At 47.5% G+C, this 12,129-nt stretch overlaps 1 protein-coding gene across 1 annotated transcript in view; it reads right to left on the reverse strand.

The window, feature by feature from the left end:
* RNF43 (ring finger protein 43) overlaps window positions 1–9,109 on the reverse strand; it is a 55,922-nt gene extending 46,813 nt beyond the window's left edge. The window contains exon 1 of the mRNA XM_058037755.1: window positions 8,873–9,109. Coding sequence (XP_057893738.1) covers window positions 8,873–9,109 — 237 coding nt within the window. The remainder of the gene's footprint in view (window positions 1–8,872) is intronic.
* Between the last annotated feature and the right edge of the window lie 3,020 nt (window positions 9,110–12,129).

Here is a 12,129-nt window from a genome sequence, read left to right on the forward strand (position 1 = left end):
ATGGAGAAGTTGGGCAGCGTTTACAAACAGCAGCTTTGGGTCCCCTGGAGTGACAAAAGAGAGGTCAGAGGTCCTCTTAAGGAGGCAATGGAAAGACCAGATGATCCCTCTGAGGAGAGCAAAGTGTTGGAGGGAAATGCTGACAGGCAGCAGCCTAAACCCTTCTGTGAACTGAACAAGAACAACACACACAGAAAAGCAACCAGAGTAACTATTATTCTAAGCAAGATGAAAATTACAGAAGATTAAAAAAAGACATTTGAGAGAGCAGATGAGGAAAAAAAAATACCTGAGTGGGACTATATGGCCTGAGGCATGTTATGTGAATGAGGCCAGGTGAAACAGAGGGCAATGGGGAGGATAGTGGCATTTTGGTGGCCCCAGGGATATGTTTGGAGAGAAGTGTCCAGCACTGACATTCAGGGACAATGTGCACCCACAGCATGGCTGCAGGAGTACCATCCAACGGGACACTTAGCAGCAGAGATACAGCATCACAAGCAGAAGGGGAACTCTTATCTCTTCATGGTCTTGGGGAGGTTCCACTTATTTTAGAATAGAATTGTCTTAGTAAATAAAAAGTTATTCAGATCAATTTGCAAGGAACAGGACTCAGGACTGGAGCAGTAACACAAACACAAACACTATCTCTCTTACTACTCTATAAAAAGTAGTCATGGCTGGGTTTCTGGAGCTGTATGTATCTCTACACTGGATGGTTGTGTAAAGAGACCAACTTGCCAAGATTTAACGTCTGATTCAAACTGACACACAGGAAGCTACAGGAATTATCACAATTCACTCTCTTATTTGACTTTCATATCCTTAGAGATGTTCCCTATATTTAAACAATCTGAAAGTAACATTTTGGTGCAGGATCCTGCACAAAATTCAACTAACGAAAGAGCCAGTGTTCTCCACTCACTCCCTAGAACTCGTCTCTTCTGCTCTGCCATGTGGCCATCACTCCATACCCTTTCTAGACACTGTGCCTGCCCTGCTCTGTTTTTTGGCTTTTTGGCCTTTGTAAGGAGAACTGTTTCATATCTCTAACAGGACTGGAGTGCTGTTCATTTTTTACATCTGGATCAACTCAATCCCAGGTCATTCTCTCTGAGTTTCTGCAATGGACATGTCCTTCCTACAGTCTGGCACCAACAGTGCTGTCCACTGCACACCCCATGGAAATACAGCTGCTGAGGTGCTCTGCAAGTAGGAAGTTGAAATCTATCCTTTCATGTAACTTTGAACTAGAATTCACATACCTTTTACCAAAACAAAGCAAATTTAATCCTCAAACTGCTTTACTTACATTCAGAAGTAACATGTCATAACCCAACTCAGTCAAAAGCTTTTGATTTGTTTCACAGGGTTTATGGCCAGAGGAATTTATTCAACTCCCCAGTCAGAACTGCTGTGTTTGACAATCCAGTACATCTCTACCACTACCCTGATGCTAAGCACAGTAATAAGCATTAGATTAACCCATTTGATCACTGGAGACCAAATTACTGAGATGGAGAACAAAAGAGAGATCAAAGGGCCACTAATGCCCTTAACCAGACCCTTCAGGGATGGGGAAGTGACGAGGTGAGAATGCATCCGTTGATTTAGGCAGATGATTCAGATCTCAACATGCACAGAAAGAGAATACACACCCAAAATTGTAGATAATTTGAATGGGGTGGCTGCAGGGGGGAAGAGAGTCTTCCACAGAAATCTGGCAGCGCAGGAGTAACCCATACAACCTAAGCACATTCAAACCAATCTTCTCTCGACTACCTTTGAACACTGACCTACATGTTTAAGTGCCTTGTTCTGAAGTAAGGCCAATCCCTGATGCTCCTAAAAACAAGATGAAAAGGTCCCAAGACAACTCTTGGCCAAGTCCCGCCTGAGCCGCGCTGGCAGCGGCCCAAAGCTCCGAAGCATGAGATGTGATTACAATTCCTTAATGCAGCCTGAAAGTGGTGTGGGCAAATGAAAGGCTGTGCAGCGCTTCCTGCTCTTTACAGCAGGGAAATAAGGGGGAAAATAAAGAGATATTAAAACTAAGTCATAAATCACAGAACTCAAAGACAAAAGAGACCACCATGACCATCCACACCACTTCTGTCTACATTACACCTGTGCTGCTCTAGCCAAGAGCGAGACCTTGAATGGAGGAAAGACCAAAAGGGTAATAAAATATGAATGTGCATTACTGAAATGTGATATATTCCCTTGTACTGAGATTTATTTTATATTTCTGCTTTGTTTATAATCGAAAATTTCACTTATTTGACCCTAGGCAATCCCTGCAACATAGACTGTTGATTATACTGAAGATGATAGACTTGAAGATCAAACTACACTGCACATTTCCCATTATATTTATTACTTTTCTCAGTTTAGGTTAAAACTTGCTTGTTTTCATACTATGACTTTTGGGCAAAGTCCACAGAAAGCTTTTAGGCAAGGTTGTGAACATTTTAGGCATGTTTTTGGTATGTTTCACTGCATGGAAAGCCACTGAGATATATTAAATAAAAATGCATGTTAATTTTTGTCCAAAATCCAGTTTGATTCAACAGAGCCCTCTTTGATCATACTGAGTTGGTGCTGTATTACTTTGACAATTCTGAAGGTTTTAGTTTAAAAATAATAAATTCACATGCAGTTCAGAACAGCCTTCCTCAACAGGAAATGCCCACCAAAGCTTTCACTTGATGAAGGCACAGGAAAAAATTCCTCTAATGGTTCAAGATCATTCTAGCACAAATTCAGCCTGGCTGCAGCCTGCAAGCATCACAGGGGCCTGTTTCCCTTCTGTAATCTCACCCTTCTGCCAGCTTATCTTTGGGAAATGTCCACTTGTTCCCTGGATGTATTCCAGGGCCTGTGCAAGGCCAGATGTCCTCTATTGACTGTCACTCATTCCAGCCCTGTGGGTTCAGTCTCCTGACCACAGATCTCTGCTCCAGTCCCGAGTCTCCAGAACTGTCACCTTTTTAGTACTGAAAATCTTCAGTTCAAGATGGATCTGCGCTCACCATCATAAATAATTCAACTGCAACTGCAACCAGCACCAGATGGTGCACTGGAAGCTGGGAGATTTAGGTTTAAAGTCCTTAAGCAGGGAACAGTTTCCTGTCACACGTTTTCTGCGTGAGGAAAGGAGAAGACACACCATGGAAAGCTCCAGCCCAGCCTCTGCATATGCTCAAGAGAGTGGTGGAGGTTCAGAAACAGCCCCTAACATCAACCTCTTCCAGCAGCCAACTATGAGACTCCTACTCTGCATCTGGATTTTATCGGCTCACCTTCCAGTTACACCTAAATCCTGCACCACCACTGAGCCAATCCACACTGTGGGTTACACTGGCCACTACCAACACGGCACTCATACTCTACAGCCAATTTCTAAGAGATCTGTTTGGGCCAATTGGTTTCCTTCAACACTACCAATGTCCCTGTGTTGGGTGGCTACAGCCTTTTAGAGTCACTGCTTTGTGTGCTCGCCAAGACAGCTTTTACTTCCATGGAATCTCAGGACACTTTGGGCTGGGAGGGACCTTGACACTCGTTCCACCCCTGCCATGGCAGGGACACCTTCCCCTGTCCCAGGTGCTCCCAGCCCTGCCCAGCCTGGCCTTGGGCACTGCCAGGGATCCAGGGGCAGCCACAGCTGTGCCAGGGCCTGCCCACCCTGCCAGGGAAGAACTTTCTTCTAATATCTAATCTACTGTCTTTTGGATTGAATCCATTCCCCCTTGTCCTGTCTCTCCAGCCCTTGTAAATAGTCTCTCTCCAGCTCCTTCAGGTACTGGAAGGCCATGATCTGGTAACCCTGGAACTTCTTTTTTCCAGCCTAAACAATTCCAAATGTCTTAGCCTTTCCTGAGCAGTGTAAAATAAAAAAGTGTGCTTTTTTCTCTCTGTAGGAACCATTCATCTCAGTGTTTCAGTGCAATTTCCTGTTAATGGTTTGTGTCAGAGTAACACTTTTTGGTACTTAGGCACCCATTTTTATTGTGCAGCAGTGAGGCCAAGTGGCTCCATTACTCTGCTTCTGAGGCAGCTCTTGCACATTACTTAACGCTAAGTCAAGTCTGTGTACACGAGTACGAGCTGTTCCAAGGGCAGAAACTGCTCCTTTGAAATGCCTCACATTGTGCTATCTGACCAGTTTATTCACACGTAATTTAAGTCCCCATAATCATTTGGTTCAACTTTCCCGCTTCTCTGTCAACATTATGCACTCAACATGCTTTTGTTGATGCAGGAGCTGGGAGTACAGAAGATACTAAGGTATTTACTTTGGGATGGGTTGGGAGTGTAAACCTCTGTGAGGGGATTTCAATTCCAAATGCATGTGACTTGCAACACTGGGAACACTCTCCACTGTCCAGGGTGATCCTTTAAGGTTCATTGCAGCAACTCCATGGGATAATTATCACTGCTGTTCTGAACAGCACACTCCTCTGACTGGATCTGTGATTGATTTTCTCCTTCTGAATGGTACATGCCACCTAAAAAACCAGGCGATTCAGGCTACTCCTCCAATTCTCACTCAATACATCCTAAACAGATCAATCTGAATGTTTTTTAAATAATTTACTTTTCAGGGAGAAGACGAGGAAGGAGGATAATCCTTGGTTTGGGGGTTCAGAGCCTTTAGGGAGCTTTTTCTGTGGGTTTCTTCAATTTTATTTTTATTTTCTTCAGCTGTTTTCCTGCAGTGATAAGTTAAAACAATGCACTCCATGGGTAAGTGAAAGCTGACTTTCTCCTACAATCCCCTCATTATGAAACTGCTGAGTTTGTACAGAAATGGAATAAAGTACTGTGAGATTTGCAATGAAATAATGGATGTTGGGAAAACTAGTTCTACACACTGCCTGCTCAGTGAGACTATGCCACTGTCCCACACATGCACTGGAATTTTCTGTGTGTCAGCATGTGAAGGGATTGGGACTGCTGATCACTCTGCCCTCCCTGTAGTAATGGGAGGTTATCCATCTCTTTTTAAATATCATTTATAGGGACTTTTCCCAAACTTTTAACACTTTTTCTCAAATACCCTAGAACTAGAGACTGTACCAACCCCTGCCACTCTGCACAGACTAAAGGAATCATCTTTTCCCCTGTGTAGAAGATGGGGGTTATACACACTCAAAGAGATATTAATGCTCAGTTTTAATAATGCATCCTTGAATCCTGATCATCCTTGAACTGTCCTAAACAAGACTGTAAGTGATGAACTATATCTCAAATAAAAAAGGGTTTTTTCTTCCACAATTAGATTTGCACATGTTGTAATTCAAACTAGAAAAATCTTCTTGCAACTCCCTCCAGTGACTGTCTCCTTTTCTTTACAAGACATTCCTTATTTTCCTATCTACCTTCAAACCAACATCAACTGGCTCCAGTATCAAGTGGAGACTGAGTCAAGGGCAAGAAGGAAATGAGACTTATTCTGCAAAAATCAGTCAATAGAGCAGCAGAAGTATAAAAAAAAAAGTTGAAAAATCTCTGTAACAATCCTGTGAAAGGGAGTTAATTGGCAGCCACAGGAATTGCAATTCCGAGGGCATGTCAAATCCTGAGCTGCTCATGGATTGTCCATTGTTGGTAAGTTCCAAATATGTTCCTTCCAACCTACCTATCTAAAAGCTGTGGTTCTTCCATCTGTAATAAAGGGCCAGGTTTTGATTTCCATGGAACTTTTAACAGCAGTTCAGGCTCCTACAGTGGCCCAGCAGAGACCACAGAATCCTAGACTGTTTTGGGTTGGAAGGGTTCTTAAAACTCATCCATTTCCACCCCCTGCCATGGCAAGGACACCTCCCACTGTCCCAGGCTGCTCCCAGCCCTGTCCAGCCTGGCCTTGGGCACTGCCAGGGATCCAGGGGCAGCCCCAGCTGAGCCAGGGCCTGCTCACCCTCACAGGGAAGGATTCCTTCCCAATTTAAACTTCCAAACCCAAATTTCCAGTTTGGAAACTGCCAGTGAGTTCCCCAGGTTCTTCTCTTGTCCAGCAAGAGTTAATGCTCAGAGCTCCCTGAACAAGCTGGAGCACTGCACAAGCCTGGAGATGATTTCTGCAAGAAGTCTGAGGTGTTGGTTTTTTGACCTATAAAGGCTTAAGTGGCTCTGCCTGCTTGAGAAATTCCTCTCCCTTTGCATCACACAGCAGCAGCAGCACTGGAGTGCCAGAGGAGCACTGCTGGGGTTACACTGGCAGGGCTGGCAGCTCCCTGGCATCTTCCTGCTTGCCCACTGGGCATCAACAGGAACACAGAGATTTCCCACAAAACCACTCACAAGGGCAAAGGCTGGGAGGGGGAATTCAACACTGGGGCTCTTTTATTGTAGGTAAAGAGGATATTGCTAAAGTTGGCTTCTAAGATGTAACACACCACAATCAAAGTCCATTTCTGTAGATGATCCTGGAAAATAGGGCAAGGAGAAACGAAACCAGGAAAACATCCTGGTACAAGTACCTTTGGTGATGTTCCATCACTTGCGTGCAGGATTTTCTGTATTAAATTAAGAATGCATTTCTAAAAATATATTGAGCAGAGCACTATGAAGATAATTATAAGTCATAATGAAGAAAACCTGACTTGCCTACAGGGCCACCTCTGTACCACTGATCCCTGGGCAATCCTATTCTGCCTCTGAAAGAAGAGAGCATTGCTTTGGAAATGGGACTGGGCCATCCATGCCTCTCTTCCAAGCTAAGTTCTACAGTTTGTGTTCTCCTGGACAGGCTGACTGCAGCACCTTACAGAGTCTGACATAACCAAGACCTATGCAAAAATGCTGTAAAAATCCCACTTCTTGACTCAATAACTCTAAATGTACCATGTTATGTCCCTAAACTACATTTGAAGAAGCAATTGTGCAGGTAGGCGTGCATAGCCGTAAGTTTATTTATTAAGTAGGAGTTCCAGTGACATCAAAGTTAAGCACATGACTAAAGTTTTTGCAAGATTGGGATGTTGACAACCATGGGCAAAATGAGATATCCCAATAAAGCCTGATTCTGGTCTGTTTAATATCCCACTATTTAAAAGCAAACTGAAAAGTATACATCCCACTAATTTCTTACTTCTTTTGTACCTGGAGAATTACATCCCCATTTCCCATTTTTCTTTCCAGAGGTAAGAACTCGAACTCACTGCAGGATCAGGACCCAAACAACTCTAAAGTTGCCATCTCATAGGCCAAGTTTCAATACCTAGCAGCAGAATTTGAAACCACAGCATGAGATCTGCAGGAGAGGTCACACGTACACCTGGCTAAGTCCTCCTAGAGCACAGTGCCTGGCACCAGGCAAACATCCTGCTGCAGGAGGCACAGCCTGACCCCCTCTCGGGGCTGCCAGCTAAAACCAGCACTGCCACACTGGATCCAGCGGGATGTGGAGCAGGAGCTCACCTGAGCACACAGAGCAGCAGAGCCAAGGCCTGAAACACACCAGGGCAGCTCAGTGTCTGCTGTGCCCGAACTCAACAGGCTGGATGAGCTTCCCCAGCCCTCTCCATTTGGAGGATGACTTTTAAAGGATGAAACTGGACACTATTCACAGCTTTTTATTCCAAACACCTGGTTGGTGCTGCTGTGATGGCACAAAATTCCCATTTGGTATTGCTGCATTTGGTTAGAAACCTCCACACATCCCTCAGGAGAGGTTATCATCCTCCCATTTCCAAAAGGTCCTACTCTATACTTTGTGCTCAGTTGCAACACCACTGTAGCTTTAGTAAGGAATAAATATTGACTTTCCTGGACATTGCCTCACAACAGAAGAGGACCTTGAGTGCATTTGTCTCAGATTTTTTTTCAGCCTGGTAATATAATTTTATAGCAGAGATTTCATCCTGAGGAGTTCAAAAGGCATGGAAAAGCAGGCTTTATTCATGTCACAAATTGTCCATGCTCACTTTCAGACAGGTGACCATGTTCTAAAGCTGGCTCAACTATCCTTCTCTTCTTAAACTACACAAAATTTATTACTTTCATTTAATTTTCCAGACTTCAAATGTAATTAAGATTTCAACATACCCCATTTGGAAAGGCTTGGAAAAGTCCAGGAGAAAATTAAGACTTAATATTAATGCAGGCTATTTTGTAATTTTTTTTTTTGTTCTCCAGAATAAAGCACACAACTGCCGAGCAGATGAGCCACAGAATGGAGAGAATGCACACCAGGTCTCAGGAAACTGAGCTCCAAAGGCAGTGTGTGCAGGAGATGGATCTGTTCAGTGAATGGCTCAGCTCTGGCTGTGCAGCACATGCACTTCCTGCCCAGGTGTGGAGATACCTGTGGCCTTAATAGATTACCCTTAATAAAGGTCAGAGAACAGCATTAATTCATCTATAAAAGTACCTGGTGGTGACACCACTGGAGCTCCTGTGTAGATAAATTCACCCTTTAGGTACAAGCAACAACAAGCAGGGCCAGGGATTCTGGTGGGCACAGCCAGGATGGGATTCGGGGCTGAAACAGAACCCCGACCTCGGCAGAATGTGCGTAAAAACCTCATGAATTTCAGAGAAATAATGCTAATCCTGTCTTCTGTCAGATGTTTTACATCCCGACATGTGACTTGACACACTCAGCTTTATAACATCAATTAAGATACGAAATAATCTCTATGGAATCAGCCGACCACATCCACAATTCAGCAGTAATCAGGCGCAGCCACAGCTCGGCCCCGAAGGAAGGCTCAGCCCTTAGCACGATGCCGTCCCCTGGGCCCCTGGGCCCGAACCCGCGGGGACAGCGCCGGGACACGGAACCCCAGGCAGCCAGCGGGGAAAGGGGACGGGCTGGGGCGGGCGGCGAGGCCGCTGGAACGCGACCGAGCACCGCTGCTTTTACCTGGAGCAGTTTCCCTTCGGCCGGAGTCACCTCGGCGACGTTGGCGAACTCCCCTTCCAGGATGATGGGCTCCACTTTGAGCGGGATGACCCTGATGATGGCTTTCTGCGCCGCCGCCCGCTCCGACTCCACGGCCGCCGCCAGCGCCAGCCCGGTGTGGCCCAGTCCTGCCTGCAGGGTCGCCATGAGCAGCCAAGGCCAGAGGACAGCCAGCTGCACCTGGGGGCCAGCACTCATGCTACCAGCAGCGGGCTCCGGCCGCTCATACCGCTCGGGAACGCGTCCTCACCGCGGCAGGCCCGGCCGGCGGCACCGCTCCGGGCTCCGAGCCGGCTGCGGACAGAGGCAGGGCCGCAGAGCGGGGATCGGTCACCGCCAGCGCGGCTCCCCGGCGACGCCGGCCCTCGCCATCGCCGCTCCTCTCGCCCCGTGCCACGTGCTCAGAGGCCGCCGGGAGCTCAGAGGCATATTTTAAACAAACAAACTAAAGAAAAAAAAAAAAAAAACAATTCAAAATCCTAAATTGTGAGTCTGTCCTCCGGCAGATAAATCCAGAAGGATCAGCGAAACAGGTTGGAAGCAAGAAGTCAGTTTGGGTGCACAGGGAGCATTAGGAACTCCTCGGTCCCACCGAGATGAGGCACGGGGAGGTCTCCCCGCGGATGCGGAGGCCTCCTGTCTCCTGGCCAAGAGTTGTGAAGACCCACAGGTTCAAAACATCCATCCCAAAAACCCTCCAGAGACACCTCACCTTCTTGCTAGCATTTCCCACAGCATAAGCACAACCTTGAATGTTATCTGCACCGATTGGTATCCTTCCCAGAAATTAGGCAGGCGGTATTCCTTGAATTTATGGTGTCAAGAAGGCTTGCTCCACTACTGTTCCCTTCCAAACGAAGATGATCCCTTCCATCCTCCTCATGCCAGAAGTGTTTCATTCAAGTTTGGAGATCAGCTTTACTTTTCCCTCAGAAATCCATGCTCACAGTCTGACTCCGAGTAGAGTTCTCAAAGATAATTAATAAAGCACAGAGCTCCTCTTCATGGCTGGAAGTTCCCAGGAAATAAAAAGGCCCCCAAACACTGCCAAAGTTTAGACACGAAGCCCAACAGGTATCAGGCAGAAAGTTACGGCGTATCTGGTTTCTCTCGCACTATTTCTGTGCGCGCCCCAGTTCCGGTATGACCACTTCCAAGCACACGTTAAGAAGATCCTGACTCAAGGCCCCACAAAATAAAATAGAAAGCTCCACGGTCTGCCCAAAGGTCACATGAAACGCATCGACGAGTCTTCATAACTGGGAGAATTAAGACAGAAAGTGTTTTTGATTAAACTGAAGTTACAGTGATCGCACGGCTCTGGAGAGAAAAGAGGATATACAAGAAAAAAAAAACCTTTGCAAACCTGTTAGGCAGTGAGCCTGCTGGAGTCCGCAGGGGCCGGGCCGGGAGGGAATCCGGCTGTAAATCCCAGGCAAAAGTTATTTCCAGTAGCTTAACAAAACCGTGTGGCTCTCTCTGATGATGTTTGGGTTCGGTCTTAAAAAAAATAGAATTGGAATTTCTAACTAAAAAAATATTTTAAAAAAGAGGAAAACTCTCCCTTACACACACGCAGCAGGCAGGTAGGTGCAACCGGAGCTCCACAGCCCGAAAAAGGATCCAGGGAGATCAAAGGGAGAAAATTATAGCAGACAGAGAGCTCCCGAGGCAGGCATGGCTGAAAGTGAAGTGTCCGCATGTAATCGCCCGACCTGCGCCAGCACCCCCGCGCGCTCCGGGAAGGTTTCCAAAGCGCGGCGTCCCCGCAGCGGAGGCGGGCACCGGCCGTGCCGGCAGCGAGCGCGGACGGCGAGCAGAGCTGGGACATGGGCAGCGACCCGGCGGCGGAGCCGCTGCCGGGGGCGCGGGCCGCGGGGCGGGTTCGGAGCGCGGCTCCGGCGGCAGCGGCGGAAGGTCCCGGCGGGCGGGCGGGGAGCCCCGGGCCGGCCGGGCGCTCGTACCTGCGGACACGGGCGGGTGGAGCAGCCGAGCCGCCGCCCCCGGCCGGGCCGCGGGCTCCCCCTCCCGCCCCGCCGCCCGCCTGCAGCGCCCGGGCCCGCGGGGGCGGGGGACACCCGGCCGGGCTCGGCCCGCCGCCGCTCCGGGCCGGCCGCGCTGCCCCGCGGGGCTCTGCCCATCGCCCCCGCGCTCCGGCTCGGGCTCGGGGAGGTTCCAGGTCGGGCTGATGTCAGAGGTCTGGAATTCCGCCGCTCGGGCTCCGCGGGGAGGTGCAGGATGCTGCGGGCCGGAGCCGCGGGCTCGGGCCGGAGCGGGGATCGGGAGGGCACCGGGAGCCCACGGGCAGCACCGCGGCCGGGACCCGCGGCGGGCCGGGACCCGCGCCCGCTGCTCCTGGAAAAGGGGCCCCAGGAAAGCGAACCGGTCAGCAAGCGGGGTTGTGGCACCCCTGGAGTCACTCACGGAAATTAATCAATCATGCCAACGAGACGTCGGTCCCCTCTTTTGTAAACTTGTCGCTGTGCTGAGGGTTGTTTGTCGTGACAGCCACAGGTACTGAAACACGACGCATGTTTTCAACTACAACACTCCATCATCTGCAATTTAAAACACAGAGAAAATGCAATTCAACACCCATTTCTATTAAAAAACTTACTGCAGATTCAGTATAAAATGTCATGTTATCTATTTAAATATCTATATACTTATCTAAATATCAATACACCTATGAAATGTCAATATACTTACAACTATATACATATAACCATATATGTAAATCTAACTATATACACAATATAATTATACACATGTATCAATATAACTATGTATAAAAATATATCCTATAACTATAGACATATATACAACTATAGCTACATACACATATATAAATATAGCTGTGCACACATATAAATATAACTATATACATAGGGAGCCCAGCTGGCAGCTGCTGCACATTTTCACATGCTCTCTCTTGTTCCTTCCTTTCCAAAGCACCCCCACTTGAAAGGCACATCTGCCAGCAGATGGAGATCTAGGAAGAAGCAGGAATGCTGAGTAAATCTGGGGCCTTGTGTATGTCCCCTGGCACACACATGGCGGGTGTGCTCCTATCAGGGACTAAAAAATACAGCTCCAACTTGGGAATTTGAGGCCTGCAGTTCAAAGCACAGGAATCCTTCTAGTTCTTCAAGCTTTAAATGTAAAACAACAGCAACAAAACAATTTATCAGCAAAGTTCTTCCGTTCTCCAAGATCTT

The sequence above is a fragment of the Melospiza georgiana genome, chromosome 19 (genome assembly GCF_028018845.1).
Source record: "Melospiza georgiana isolate bMelGeo1 chromosome 19, bMelGeo1.pri, whole genome shotgun sequence".
In the NCBI taxonomy this organism is placed as follows: domain Eukaryota; kingdom Metazoa; phylum Chordata; class Aves; order Passeriformes; family Passerellidae; genus Melospiza; species Melospiza georgiana.